This window comes from Stegostoma tigrinum, chromosome 30 (genome assembly GCF_030684315.1).
Source record: "Stegostoma tigrinum isolate sSteTig4 chromosome 30, sSteTig4.hap1, whole genome shotgun sequence".
Taxonomy (NCBI): domain Eukaryota; kingdom Metazoa; phylum Chordata; class Chondrichthyes; order Orectolobiformes; family Stegostomatidae; genus Stegostoma; species Stegostoma tigrinum.
This window is the reverse complement of record NC_081383.1, coordinates 4,075,472-4,089,432: the sequence shown is the minus strand read 5'-3', so window position 1 is coordinate 4,089,432 and position 13,961 is coordinate 4,075,472. Positions and strand designations below refer to the sequence as shown.

The 13,961-nt window shown below is 50.2% G+C and overlaps 1 protein-coding gene across 1 annotated transcript; it reads right to left on the bottom strand.

Moving 5' to 3' along the window:
* Positions 1-297: 297 nt before the first annotated feature.
* On the bottom strand, positions 298-6,647 carry c30h6orf120 (chromosome 30 C6orf120 homolog). The gene is made up of 2 exons (XM_059638504.1): positions 6,550-6,647; positions 298-1,960 (listed from the first exon to the last, which is right to left on the bottom strand). Exon 2 carries the CDS (start codon positions 1,912-1,914, stop codon positions 1,366-1,368), a length of 549 nt encoding a protein of 182 aa, XP_059494487.1. The 5' UTR covers positions 1,915-1,960; positions 6,550-6,647; the 3' UTR covers positions 298-1,365.
* Between the last annotated feature and the right edge of the window lie 7,314 nt (positions 6,648-13,961).

Here is a 13,961-nt window from a genome sequence, read left to right as displayed (position 1 = left end):
GCAGAGGGATTGGTCTACGTGTAGTTGGAAAATGGATATCACAGACGAACCTCACTGGATTAGTGAACATGGGACAAGACAGAATCATACTGAGACAGCTGAGCGATAGGCAGGAGGAGCTAGAGGCAGCACAGGCTGTGTGACCTTGCTGTGAACAAACTGGCTACACTTCACAAGTACTTCATTGACTATGAGGCACTGTGGGACACTGTAGGAATATAAAAGCAAGTTCAGGAACGACCCTTCTTTGTTTGACATCCACAAGTTTCAGCACAGGTTATTAGACAACACTCAAACTAGGGTCTTCAATGACTTTTATTTCCCCACTTTGTCCTATGAACCTTGTCAACCAATTAAGAAACCTGGCACCCTGCTCCAGGGTCAATGCAATCATCGTGTTTATTGACGCTCATTCTCAAAAAGAATGTCCATCACCATTCATTTTCTCTCAGGTTCCAGCCTCTAAGAATGAAAAATAAGTAGCTGCCAATCAGGCAACACACATTGACGAATGATAATTCCAACAGATTCTATAAAAATATCCATTTCCAATTTGTTAAGTGTCTTTAACTTTCGCATAATATGGACAGTGCAAAGGAATCGCTCTGCAGGATCCGAGTAGAAACCAATGCCCATACCATGCGAATCATTCTGCTGCTCTGTTCATGTACAAAATGTACAGTATCCCTGTACCATAATCTGAATGGATATTGTGCAAAGAGACAGAACTTATGCCCAAAAACAAGGCAAGTTTAGATACGTAATTCCACAACGCAGGCTTACTATAGGGGACGGGAGAAGCTCAGGAAATGAATGTGGCAAAGAAAGAATGAGAGTATATCTCAGGAAATGGCCATGGGATAGAAAAGAAATGGACAAAGTTTCCTCTAGACAAGTGCTAGCACTAGTTGTAGACACAGCTCCAGTGAAGGCCTCACAAAACAATTTAAAGTACTGCACACAAGGTAATAGCGTGTGCACAACAAGGGAGGGGGCATTGGAGATGGGATATCCTGGGAATGGACACCTCACTGAAAGAAAAGGCATATCATGGGACATAGGTACAATGGATACAGGCCATTGGGTATCCTACAAAAGAAAAGAGCTCGTGTCCCACCTGGTAATAACACAATAAGTTACATTAACAAAGTCTGGAGCATCCCACCACAGACAGAACAAAGGAAAATACAAATCATTTCTTCAAAATTACACTCAGGCCACTGACCGATTGAAATCAAAGAAACAATAAGTTCAACTAAGCCGTGAGAAGGAGCAGGGATGGAGGTCAGAAAAGGTCCCATTGCACTGTAGCTGAAAATGGCTGTCCTCCCTTCCACATCACACACAAGCTGTGAGGGGACACCGTCAAAACAGGATCTCCAGCACCAGCTTAAGAATCCCAATCATTATGGTCCACATTACCGACTTCTCCTCTTGTACTGTCTTACCAGGGGTCCCATCGCCAGTGCCCTTGTCAGTGGGATAGGAGAGTTCAGCAAAGGGGTCCTCTATCACCCCTCGGTCCAGGTAAACCTTTATCTCGTACTCGGTCTCTGGGTGCGAGGGGTGCCCATAGACACCAACAGCCACCGGACGGCGGAACCTGGGGGGCACTACCACCCAGTCCGGGCCACAAGTCGTAGACTGCAACTCGTAGTCATCGAAACTGGGGTGTCGGGTAGAGTCGGAGACGTAGAGGTCAGCGTCGCCCCGGTGACTGTCTATCTGCAACACAAGTCGGCCAGCGTCCTCAAGATACATGTAGGTGTAGTTTCCGGGTGTAATCTCGTCGTGGTGTACATACAGTAGGATCAAGTCATCCGAGACTGGCTCGCTGGCAGAAGATCCACCCACCGTGCCCAGCACCAACTGGCACAAAAACACTATTGGAAGCACCCCGCAAACCAGAGACATGACTCTGTCAGAAATGATGATCCAGCCCGTGTCATCTGCACAGCATCTGTGGGAACAACAGCAGAAGCTTGTGTTAACTCGCTCCCTTCTGCTGCATTCGCCGGGCTGGAGAATGGCAGGATGGAATTTAAGATGGGAAACCTTGTCCTTTCACCACTCCCAAATGTTCTCTGTATAAATACAAATGGCTATCCATTGCTTCGTGGGAAAAAAAATAACAATCCTGCATAAGCTGTCTAGGGGACAGATAGCAGATTGTAAATGGTCCTTAAACTGGTGCTTTCAAACTGGAGAGAGATGTATAGTAATAGAAGCAAACTCCTGTAAATGCTGGAGATCTGAAATAAAGACAAAACATACTGGAGAAATTTAGCAGGTCTAAAAGCATCCGTGGAGGAAGGAACAGAATTAACACTTCACTTTCAGTTGGATAGAAATGGTGTGCAGGGATATGGGGAAAAGGAAGAAGATTGGCACTAGAGGATAGAACCTGTGCAAGCACAATGGGCTGAATGGCTTCCTTCTGCACTGTAACAACTCTGTGATTCTGGGTTCAATATACTTTCATTGCTCAGTCCTTTGAGTATTGGAGTTGGGAAGTCATGTTGTGGCTGTACAGGACCTTGGAGAGGCCTCTTCTGGAATACTGTCCAATTCTGGTCACCCTATTATAAGAAGGATATAATTAAACTGGAGAGGGTTGAGAAGAGATTTACCAGGATGTTGCTAGGAATGGAGCGTTTGAGTTATTAAGAAAGGCTGGATAGGCTGGATCTTTTTTCACTGGAGAGCAGCAAGTTGACAGTTGGCCTTATAGAGGTTTATAAAATCATAAGGGGTATAGATAGTGTTAATGATAGGTGTCTTTTCCCTAGGGTGGAGGGTTTCAAGACCAGGGGGCACAATATTAAGTGAGAAGAGAGATTTTAACAGGACATTAGGAGCAATTCTTTTACACGAAACGTGGTTTGCATGTGGAATGAACTTCCTGAGGTAGTGGTGGACGTTTGAAGGACACTTAGACAAGTACATGAATAGGAAAGGTTTGGAGGGATACGAGCCAGGAGCAGGCTGGTGCGACTAGTTTAGTTTAGGTGTATGTTCAGCATGGACTGGTTGAACCAAAGGATCTGTTTCTACGCTGTTTATCTCTACGACTATGATGCCTTTTTGGAATTGAAGGAAGCTGGAAAAGTTATGGGCTTAGAACCCAGTAGAAAGAGAGATAAGAGCAGCATGTGGAACAAACTGTGAATGTGCCCCAGAGCCAAAAACAGGCATACAGTTCTGGTTCCAAGGGTTTATTATCAGGACCTCTGTTTATCTTGATATTACTAAAAATCCAGTCATGGGTGCAACATAATTTGAGAGTCTGTAGATGACACGGAATTTGAGAATATAGTAAACAAAGAGAAAGATAGTAACAGACTTCACAAAATATGGACAAATTGGTAAAGGGACAGATGAATTGCAGGCAAAAAGAACCTGTGAAGTTGCTCAAAATTTCAGAATGAGAACAGTAGAAAAAAGCAAGTGCTACAATCTTAACCAGGGCACATCAACAACAGGATAGTAATGTGTGCAAATCATCAAAGACAATAAAACATGCTGAGACAGTTTAAAAAAAACCACAAAGGATCACAGGTCACATCCCAGAACTGCTACAGTGCAGAAGGGCCATATGGCCTATCACACCTTCGCCAGTTCTATTACCTAGTCCCAAACTCCCACCTTTTCGCAATATCGCTCTAAACCATTAATCAAAGAATATGCAGCAAAGGCTGAACCTTTACAATACGCTTGTCAGGCCCTGTCTGGAGTCAATTCTGGACCCCACACTTTAGGAAGGATGGGAAGGTATCAAAGAGGGTGCACAAGAAGTTCATTAAAACGGTATTAAAGTTGGGAGACTTCAGTTACACAGAGATCTAAAAAGCAAGGGCTTTTCCTCAGAATCGCGTGGTTAGTAGAAGTGTTAAAAATCACAAGGGGTTTTTGATTATTGAATAAATAAGGAGAATCGTTTCCAACAGAAGGAGGATCAGTCATGTGTGGGACACAAATTTCACTTTCAAAACAAGCAGAGGAGGAGATAAGAACTGTTTTTGTTCACTGAGATGTCGTGGTCTGAAATGAGCTGCCTGACAGGGCGATGAAAGCTGATTCGATCATAACTTTAACCTTGAAACAAAGGACAGTGTTTAATGACAAGGGGGTCTCTCATTTCAGACAAGAAGAAATTTGTTCCCTTAGAGCCGTTAGACCTTGAAACTGTTAAGGGAGCAGTTTGAGTTGCATCAGGGAACATGTTCAGGAGTGAGTTACCATTTTAATTGACAAAGGAATCAAGAGCGACTAGAGGGGGAGGAAGTTCAGGAAAGGGGGTCATCGGCGGAGGGGGAGAAGGTGGGAGGCGGGGGGAGAATGTGGAGGTGGGGGGAGGAGAATTTGGGGGGAGAATGTGAGGGTCAGAATGTGGTGGTCAAAGGGAGGTGGGTAGGAGAATGTAGTTGTCAGCGGGAGGTGGAGGGAGAATATGGGGGAGTATGTGGGGGTCAAGGGGAAATGGGGACGAATGTTGGGGGGGGAGAATGTGAGGGTCAGAATGTGGGGGTCACGGGGAGGAGAATGTGGGGGTCAATGGGAGGTGGAGGGAGAATGTGGGGGTCAAGGGGAGGTGGAGGGAGAATGTGGGGGAGGGAAAATGTGAGGGTCAAGGGAAAGTGGGGAGGGGAATGTTCGGGTCAATGGGAGATGGGTGGAGAATGTGGGGGAAGAATGTGGGGGAAGAATGTGGGGGAAGAATGTGGGGGAAGAATGTGGGGGAAGAATGTGGGGGTCAGAGTGTGGGGTCAAGGGGAAGTGGGAGGAGAATGTGGGGGGTCGGGGGGGATGTGGGGGGTCGGGGGGGGTGTGGGGGGTCGGGGGGGGTGTGGGGGGTCGGGGGGGTGTGGGGGGTCGGGGGGGTCGGGGGGGGGTGTGGGGGGTCGGGGGGGGATGTGGGGGGTCGGGGGGGTGTGGGGGGTCGGGGGGGGATGTGGGGGGTCGGGGGGATGTGGGGGGTCGGGGGGGATGTGGGGGGTCGGGGTCGGGATCGGGATGTGGGGGTGGGGGTCGGGGGGGGGGATGTGGGGGTGGGGGTCGGGGGGGGGTGTGGGGGTGGGGGTCGGGGGGGGGAATGTGGGGGTGGGGGTCGGGGGGGGAATGTGGGGGTGGGGGTCGGGGGGGGAATGTGGGGGTGGGGGTCGGGGGGGAATGTGGGGGTGGGGGTCGGGGATGGGGAATGTGGGGGTGGGAGTCGGGGGGGAATGTGGGGGTGGGGGTGGGAGTCGGGGGGGGAATGTGGGGGTGGGGGTGGGAGTCGGGGGGGAATGTGGGGGTGGGGGTGGGAGTCGGGGGGGGAATGTGGGCTGGGGGTGGGGGTCGGGGGGGAATGGGGGTCGGGGGGGAATGGGGGGGAATCTGGGGGTGGGGGTGGGGGGGAATCTGGGGGTGGGGGTGGGGGGGGTGGGGGTCGGGGTCGGAGGGGGGGGGGAATGTGGGGGTGGGGGTCCAGGGGGGGGGGGGAATGTGGGGTGGGGGTGGGGGAATGTGGGGGGGGAATGTGGGGTGGGGGGGGGAAATGTGGGGTGGGGGGGGGAAATGTGGGGTCGGGGGGGGAATGTGGGGTCGGGGGGGGTGGGGGTGGGGGTCCGGGGGGGGGAAATGTGGGGCGGGGGTGGGGGTCGGGGGGGGGAATGTAGGGTGGGGGGGGGTCGGGGGGGTGAATGTGAGGGTGGGGGTCGGGGGGGGAATGTGGGGGTGGGGGGGAATGTGGGGGTGGGGGGGAATGTGGGGGTGGGGGTCGGGGGGGATGTGGCGGTCGGGGGGGGGATGTGGGGGGAGATATGGGGGTGGGGGGAGGGGGGAGATATGGGGGTGGGGGTCGAGGGAGGAATGTGGGAGATATGGGCGTGGGGGTCGAGGGAGGAATGTGGGAGTGGGAGTGGGGGTGGGGGTCGGGGGGGGATGTGAGGTGGGCGTGGGGGTGGGAGTCGGGGGGGAATGTGGGGTGGGGGTGGGGGTCGGGGGGGGAATGTGGGGTGGGGGTGGGGGTCGGGGGGGGAATGTGGGGGTGGGGGTGAATGTGGGGGTGGGGGTGAATGTGGGGGTGGGGGTCAGGGCGTGAATGTGGGGGTGGGGGGGATGTGGGTGTCGGGGGGGGATATGTGGGGGTGGGGTTGGAGGGGGAGTATGTGGGGGTGGGGGAGAGTATGTGGGGGTGGGGGTGGGGGGAGAGTATGTGGGGGTGGGGGGGAGAGTATGTGGGGGTGGGGGGGAGAGTATGTGGGGGTGGGGGGAGAGTATGTGGGGGTGGGGGGGAGAGTATGTGGGGGTGGTGGTGTTGTGGGTGAGGTTGGGAGTGGGCGGGGAGTATGTGGGGGTGGGGGTGAGGGTGTTGTGGGGGTGTGGTGAGCAGTTGGAGTAGTGTGTGGGTGGGGTGGGCTGCGGGGGAGGATGTCGGGATCAAGGGGGATGGTCCTGAGCGACTCCCTAACCCCGCCCCCGACCGGGAGCAGCTTCACTCCGAGGCCTGCACCTTTACAACCCCAACTCCCGCCGGGCCTGCCCCCGGCCACCCACCCCAGGCCTTACCTCGCGGCCGCTCCTCCTGGTCCGCTCCCGGAACACGCTCCCTGCGACAACGAGCCGGGAGCCCCAAGAGCGGCGCCACACGCCACTGCTTCCACCTGCCGACTGGAGGTCACCGCTGCAGCGATATGTTGGTGGCTGTAGGGTTGGGGATGTGAGGAGCAGTATTGGGGAGGGGAAATAGCACTGTGTCTGCCACCACCAGGGCCCGTTTTGTTAATCACCTTGGGACGGTCACTGCACTTCCAACTCCAGATACCTGGATATTGTTCAAGCTTACCTACTGACTGAGAGAATGCTGCCCTGCCTGAGGCGCTGTGTTTTAGATATGGCAGCAAACAAAAACCAAGTCCACTGTCTCTCGTTGGCATGAGAGTTCACACACACAATATTTTCATACGTTATAGGAGAGGTCTTTATTTCATTTCATGCAGGGGGTGGTGTTCCCATGTAATTGCTGCCCTTGTCCTTCTATGTGGAAGTGGTTGTGGGTTTGGAAAGTGCTTTCTAAGGATCTTTGGTGAATTTCTGCAGTGCGTCTGATTAAGAAGGGTGACAGGGATAATCCAGCTAATTACAGGCCGGTGAGCCTTACGTCAGTGGTAGGGAAATTACTGGAGAGGATTCTTTGAGATTGGACTTATTTCCACTTGGAAATAAGTGGACATATTAGCAAGAGGCAACATGGTTTTGTGAAGGGGAGGTCTTGTCTCACTAACTTGGATGAGGGTAGGGCAGTGGATGTTTTCTACATGGACTTCAGAAAGGCCTTTGAAAAGGTCCGTCATGGCAGGCTGATACAGAAGGTAACGTCACACGGGGTCAGAGGTGAGCTTGCAAGATGGATAAATAAAACTGGCTCGGTCATAGAAGACAGAGGATAGTAGTGGAAGGGTGTGTTTCTGAATGGAGGGCTGTGACAAGTGTCGTTTCTCAGGGATCAGTGTGGGCATTTGCTATTTGTAATGTATATAAATGATTTGGAGAAAAGTGTAACTGGTCTGATTAGTAAGTTTGCCAATGATATAAAGGTTGGTGCAATTGTGGACAGCGATAAGGACTGTCAAAGGATACAGCTGGATATAGATTGGTTGGTGACTTGGGCAGTGATATGGCAGATGGAGTTTAATCTGGAAAAATGTGAGGTAATGCTTTTTGGAAGGTCTAATTCAGATGGAAAAATACAGTAAATGGCAGAACCCTTCAGAGTACTCAGAGGCAGAGGGATCTGGGTGCACAAGTACAGAGTGCAGGTGGGGAAGATCATCAGTAAGGCAAATGGCATGCTTTTCTTCATCGATCAGGGCATTAAGTTTAAAAATAGAACATAGAACATAAAACAGTGCAGCAAAGTATAGGCCCTTCGGCCCACAATGTTGTGCTGACCTATTATCCTACTCTAAGATCAAACTACCCTGCATACCCTACCTTTTACTAACATCCGTGTACCTATCCAAGAGTCGCTTAAAATGTCCTGAAAGTATCTGACTCCATTACTACTGCTGGCAGCACATTCTAAGCACCCACCACTCTCTGTGTAAAGAACCTACCTCTGACATATCCCCTATACCTTCCTCCAATCACCTTAAAATTATGCTCTAAAATTATGTAATAATCAATTTTGTCCTGGGAAAAAGTCTCTGGTTATCCATTCTCTCTATCCCTCTTATCATATTATACACCTCTATCAAGTCACCTCTCATCCTTCTTAGCTCCAATGAGTAAAGCCCTAGCTCCCTCAACCTTTCCTCATAAGACTTGCCCTCCAGTCCAGGCAACATCCTGGTAAATCTCCTCTGCACCCTCTCTAAAGCTTCCACATTCTTTCTATAATGAGGCGACCAGAGCCGAACACGATATTCCAAGTGTCATATAACTAAGGTTTTATAGAACTACAGCATAACCTCATGGCTTTTAAACTCAATTCTCCTGCCAATGAAAGCCAACACGCCAGACGCTTTCTTAACAACCCGATCAACTTGGGTAGCAACTTTGAGGGATCTATGGACGTGGATCCCAAGATCCCTCTGTTCCTCCACACAGCCAAGAATCCTGCCATTAACCCTGTATTCTGTGTTCAAATTCGACCTTCTAAAATGAATCATTTTACACTTTTCCTAACCACTTCCTCATCTAAGTCACAAAGAGCAGAGGTCCCAGAACAAGTGCCTGCGGAACCCCACAGGTCATTGAGCTCCAGGCTGAATATTTTCCATCTATTACCACCTCTGTCATTGACTGGACAGCCAGTTTTGTATCCAGACAGCCAAGTCTCCCTGAATCTCATGCCTCCTTACTTTTTGAATTAGCCTACCATGGGGAACCTTATCAAATGCCTTGCTAAAATCCATATACACCACATCCACTGCTCTGCCTTCATCAATGTGTTTTTGTCACATCCTCAAAGAATTCAATCAGGCTTGTGAGGCATGACCTGCCCCTCACAAAGCCATGATGACAATTTCCAATCAAACTGTGCTTTTCCAAATAATCAAAAATACTGTCCCTCAGAATCCTCTCCAATAATTTGCCCACCACAGAAGAAAGACTGACCAGTCTGCAATTCCCAGGATTATCCCTATCCCATTTCTTGAACAAGGGAATAACACTTGCCACCCTCCAATCATCTGGTACTACTCCAGTAGACAGTGAGGGCACAAAGATCATCACCAAAGGGGCAGCAATCTCTTCCCTCAATCCCCGTACTAACCTTGGGTATATCCCGTCTGGCCCTAAGGGACTCATCTATCCTCACGTTTTTCAACATTTCTAGCTCGTCCTCCTTCCTAATATCAACCTGTTTGAGCATATCTGCCTGTTTCATGCTCTCCTCAAACGTTAAGGTCCCTCGAACTGGTGAATGCTGAAGCAAAGTATTCATTAAGACACTCCCCTGACTCTGCGCAAAGTTCCATCCGCTATCCCTGATTGGCCCTACCCTCACTCTGGCCATCCTCCTGTTCCTCACATAAGTATAAAATGCCTTGCGGTCTTCCTTGATCCTACCCACCAAGGTTTTCTCATATCCGCTTCTAGCTCCCCTAGTCCATTCTTCAGTTCCTTCCTGGCTACCTTGTAGACTCTAGAGCTCTGTCCAATCCTTGCGTCCTCAACTTTAAGTAAGTTTCCTTCTTCCTCTTGACTAGATGTTCCATGTGTCTTGTCATCCAAGGCTCCTTCACCTCACTGTGCCTTCCTTGCCTCAGTGGGACAAACCTATCCAGTACTTTTTAGCAACTGCTCCTGAAACAACCTCCACATTTCTCATGTGCATGTCCGTAAGAACATCTGATCCCCCAATTTATGATCCAATTTCTATTCCTGAAATGTTTTGCTGGAGGTTGGGTAAGCAATGGAATGGCTACCTACTTGTCAGTGAAGGTGATTAAAAGAACAGCCATGGATTCGAGACTCACTAGAAATTTCCTTTCAGCCTGTGAGTGTCCTGCAGCGTTGGCACAAACACTGCCTGGAGGTGACAGATCAGGGAGCCAACACTTCAGGTAAATGGTGAGGGCCCGACATCACCTGCATACCCACAGGTGGAGGGTTTTCGCTGCATTATGATCTGATCTGTTGGTTGTGGGATCACTGAGGTCTGTCTATCACTTGCTGCTTATGCTGTTTGGTACCTTCACCAGGTTGATGCCTCATCTTCAACTATGCCTGGTGCTGCTCCTGGCATGCCCTCCTGCACTCTCCGTTGAACCAGTGTTGATTCCCTGGCTTGATGGTAATGGTTGAGTGGGGGATATGCCAAGCCATGAGGTTACAGATTGTGCTGGAGTACAATTCTGCTGAAGTTGATGGCCCACAGCGCCTCATGGAGGCCCAGTTTTGAGCTGCTAGATCTGTGTGAAGTCTGTCCCATTTAGCACAGTGATAGTGCCACACAACATGATGGAGGTTAATCTCAATGTGAAGGCGGGACTTTATCTCCACAAGGACTGTGCGATGGTCACTCTCACCGATAATGTCATGGACAGATGCAACTGCAGCTGGCAGATTGATAAGGATGAGGTCAAGTATGTCGTTCCCTCTTATTGGTTCCCTCACCACCTGCCGCAGATCCAGTCTAGCAGCTCTGTCCTTTAGGACCCAACCAGCTCGATCAGTAGAACTGCTTCCGGGCCACTCTTGGTGATGGACATTGAAATCCCCCACCCAGAGTACACTCTGTGCCCTTGTCATCCTCAGTGCTTCCTCTGAGTGTTGTTCAACACTGAGGAGTACGGATTCATCAGCTGAGGGAGGACGGTGTGTGGTAATCAGCAGGAGGTTTCCTTGTCCATGTTTAACCTGAAGCCATCAGACTTAATGGGATCCGGAGTCAATGTTGAGGACTCCCAGAGTAACTCCCTCCCGACTGTATACCACTGTGCCACCCCCTCTGCTGGGTCTGTCCTGGTGGTGGGACAGATATATCCAGGAGCAGTGATGGCAGTGTCTGGGCACGGTGACACAGTGGTGATCACTGCAGCCTCACGCACCAGGGACCCAGGTTCGATTCCAGCCTCAGGTGTCTGTCTGTGTGGAGTTTGCACATTCTCCCTGTGTCTGTGTGGGTTTCCTCCGGTTGCTCCGATTTCCTCACACAGTCCAAAGATATGCAGGATAGGTTAATTGGCCATGCTTAATTGCTCCATAGTGTTCAGGGATGTGTAGCTTAGGTGGGTTAGTGGGGATGGGTCTGGGTGGGATGCACTGAGGTTCAGTGTGGACTTGTCGGGCCAAAGGGCCTGTTTCCACACTGTAGAGATTCTATGAATATGATTCTGTGAGTATGACTATGTCAGGCTGTTTCTCTCCCAGTTTTGGCACTAGACCCCAGATGTCAGTGAGGAGGACTTTGCAGGGTCTACAGGGCTGTTTCTGCCGTTGTCTTTTGCAGTGCCAAGGTCGCTGCCGGGTGATCCATCAGGTTTCATTTCTTTGAGACTTTGTAGCAATCGCTAAAACCGAGCAGCTTGCTGGGCCTTTTCAGAGGGCAGTTGAGAGTCAACCACATTCCTGTGGGTCTGCAGTCCCGTGTCGGCCAGACCAGGTGAAGATAGCGCAAATGTGAACCGGATGAATTTTTCCAACAATCAACAATGATTTCATTCTTAATTCCTGACTTTCCTTTATTGAATTCAAATTCCACCATTTGCTGTGGCAGGATTTGAACCTGCGTCCCTAGAACATCATCCAGATCTCTGGATTAATAGTCTAATGGTAATACTACTAGACCATCATCTACCCCAATGGTGTCAGCCTTCTTGAGTGTTGTTGGGGGCTGCACCCATCCAGGCAAGTGGGGAGTATTCCATCACACTCCTGACTTGTACCTTGTAGATGATGGGCAGGGTTTGGCAAGTCAGGAGGTGAGATACTTGCCGCAGTATTCCTGGACTCTGGCCTGCTGTTGTAGCCAGTGTGTTAATGTGGTGAGTCCAGTTGAGTTTCTGGTCAATTGTAACCCCCAGGACATTGATAGTGGGGGATTCATTGATGGTAACACCATTGAATGTCAAGGGGCAGTGTTAGATTGTCTCTTGTTGGAGATGGTTATTGTATGGCATTGTGTGGCACAAATGTCACTTGCCACTTGTCAGCCCAAGCCTGGATATTGCCCAGATCTTGTTGCATTTGTGCATGGACTGCTTCAGTATTTGGGGAGTCGCAAATAGTACTGGACCTTGTGCAATCACTGGCGAACATCCCCACTTCTGACCTTACGATGGCGGGAAGGTCATTGATGAAGCAGCTGGAGATGGTTGGGCCTAGCACACTACCCTGAGGGCCTCCTGCAGAGACGGAGACAGTAAGGAGTGCAGATGCTGGAAACTAGAATCAATAAATGTGGAGCTGGAAAAGCACAGCAGGTCAGACAGCATCTGAGGAGCAGGAAAGTCAAAGTTTTGAGCCAAAACCCTTGGTCAGGACTGGGGAGGGAAAGGGGAGTACAGAAGTAAATAGAGGGGGGAGTGGGGCTGAGGGAAGGGTGAGAGAGATAGAGATAGATGGATGCACGTAGGGGGTTATTGTGGTTGCTCAGTGGGAAGGACAGAGTGGATAGGTGAGCCAGAAGATGGACAGGTTGGGGGAGGAGAGATTTTGAAGCTGGTGAAGTCAGTATTGAAGCCTTTGGGCTCTAACAACACCTCAGATTTCACCTTGGGAACAACATCTAATATTTCACTTTGGGAGCTTACAGCCCACCTTCCTGATGATCGAGAGTAGACTGGTGGGGTGGTAATTGACCAGGTTAGATTTGTTGTGCTTTTTATGTGGAGGGCATTCCTGAACAATTTTCCACATTGTCAGGTAGATGCCAGTGTTGTAGCTTTACTGGAACAGCCCGGCTCGAGGAGCGGCAAGTTCTGGAGGACAAGTCTTCAGTACTATTGCCAGAATGTTATTAACCTTTGCAGTATCCAGTGTCTCCAGCCGCTTTTGGATATCACATGGAGTGAATCAAATTGGCTGAAGACTGGAAGAAAATGGGTAATGGTCAGCCCAGGGGAATCAATAGCTGCTCATTGGGACCATTAATGCCTTACAATGGGTTGTTTGTGGTAGTCATCCATGTGATGACAAGGCCTGGTGTGTGGAGGAAGGGTCAAGAACATGGAAGAAGGGCTTCAGGTCCTTAAATTATTGAACTTGACAGTGAGTCCCCAAGCAGAAAATTAGATGTTGAGGCCAGAACTAGGATAAAATGAATTAGGAATAAAGGGTGGTCCGTTGAAGATGAAGATGAGGACAAAGATGGCGCCATCGGCACTGTAGGTAGTATTTGGGTTCCTGAGTCCATCCATTCTAAGTTGGCCGTATCCTCTCTCTCTCTCTCTCTCTCTCTCTCTCTCTCTCTCTCACACACACACACACACACACACACTCCCCTTTTTCTTCTTTTTCTTTTTTTTCTTTTATTCATCTGATGTCGCGAAGGAGAGTGGCGCATAGGTTTGGTGGAGGTGGTGAATGGAGTGGGGACCCCGGCTGCGGTTGGCTCAGAGCATGGACTAAGGGACTCTGTCGGAGGTCGTCTACAGCGGTGCGCAGCAGGTCATCGGCTGCGGTGACGGTGGTGATGGTGCCTGGAGCAGGTACACTTGGCGGCAGTAGGTCACTGTGACAGGGGTGGTGCCCGGGCCGAGGACTGCTGGCTGCCGTTGGCCTGAAGAATAGAGTCTTGGTGGGACTGCCAATGCTGTACCCAGAGCAGGGACTCCTTGAGGTCCAGAACACTTTGCAAAGACCCAGCAGAAGCCCTAGAGCTGTGTTTGAAGTACAGGGGATGAACTCTATTTATGTAATTTCTTTTTATTCTTTTTACCAAAATGGCAATGGATTGTGGTGTTAAACACCGAAGAGTAGAGGAATTAAGGGTCACGGTGAGAGGGTGGATAAGTGGAACTGAGTCCATGAAA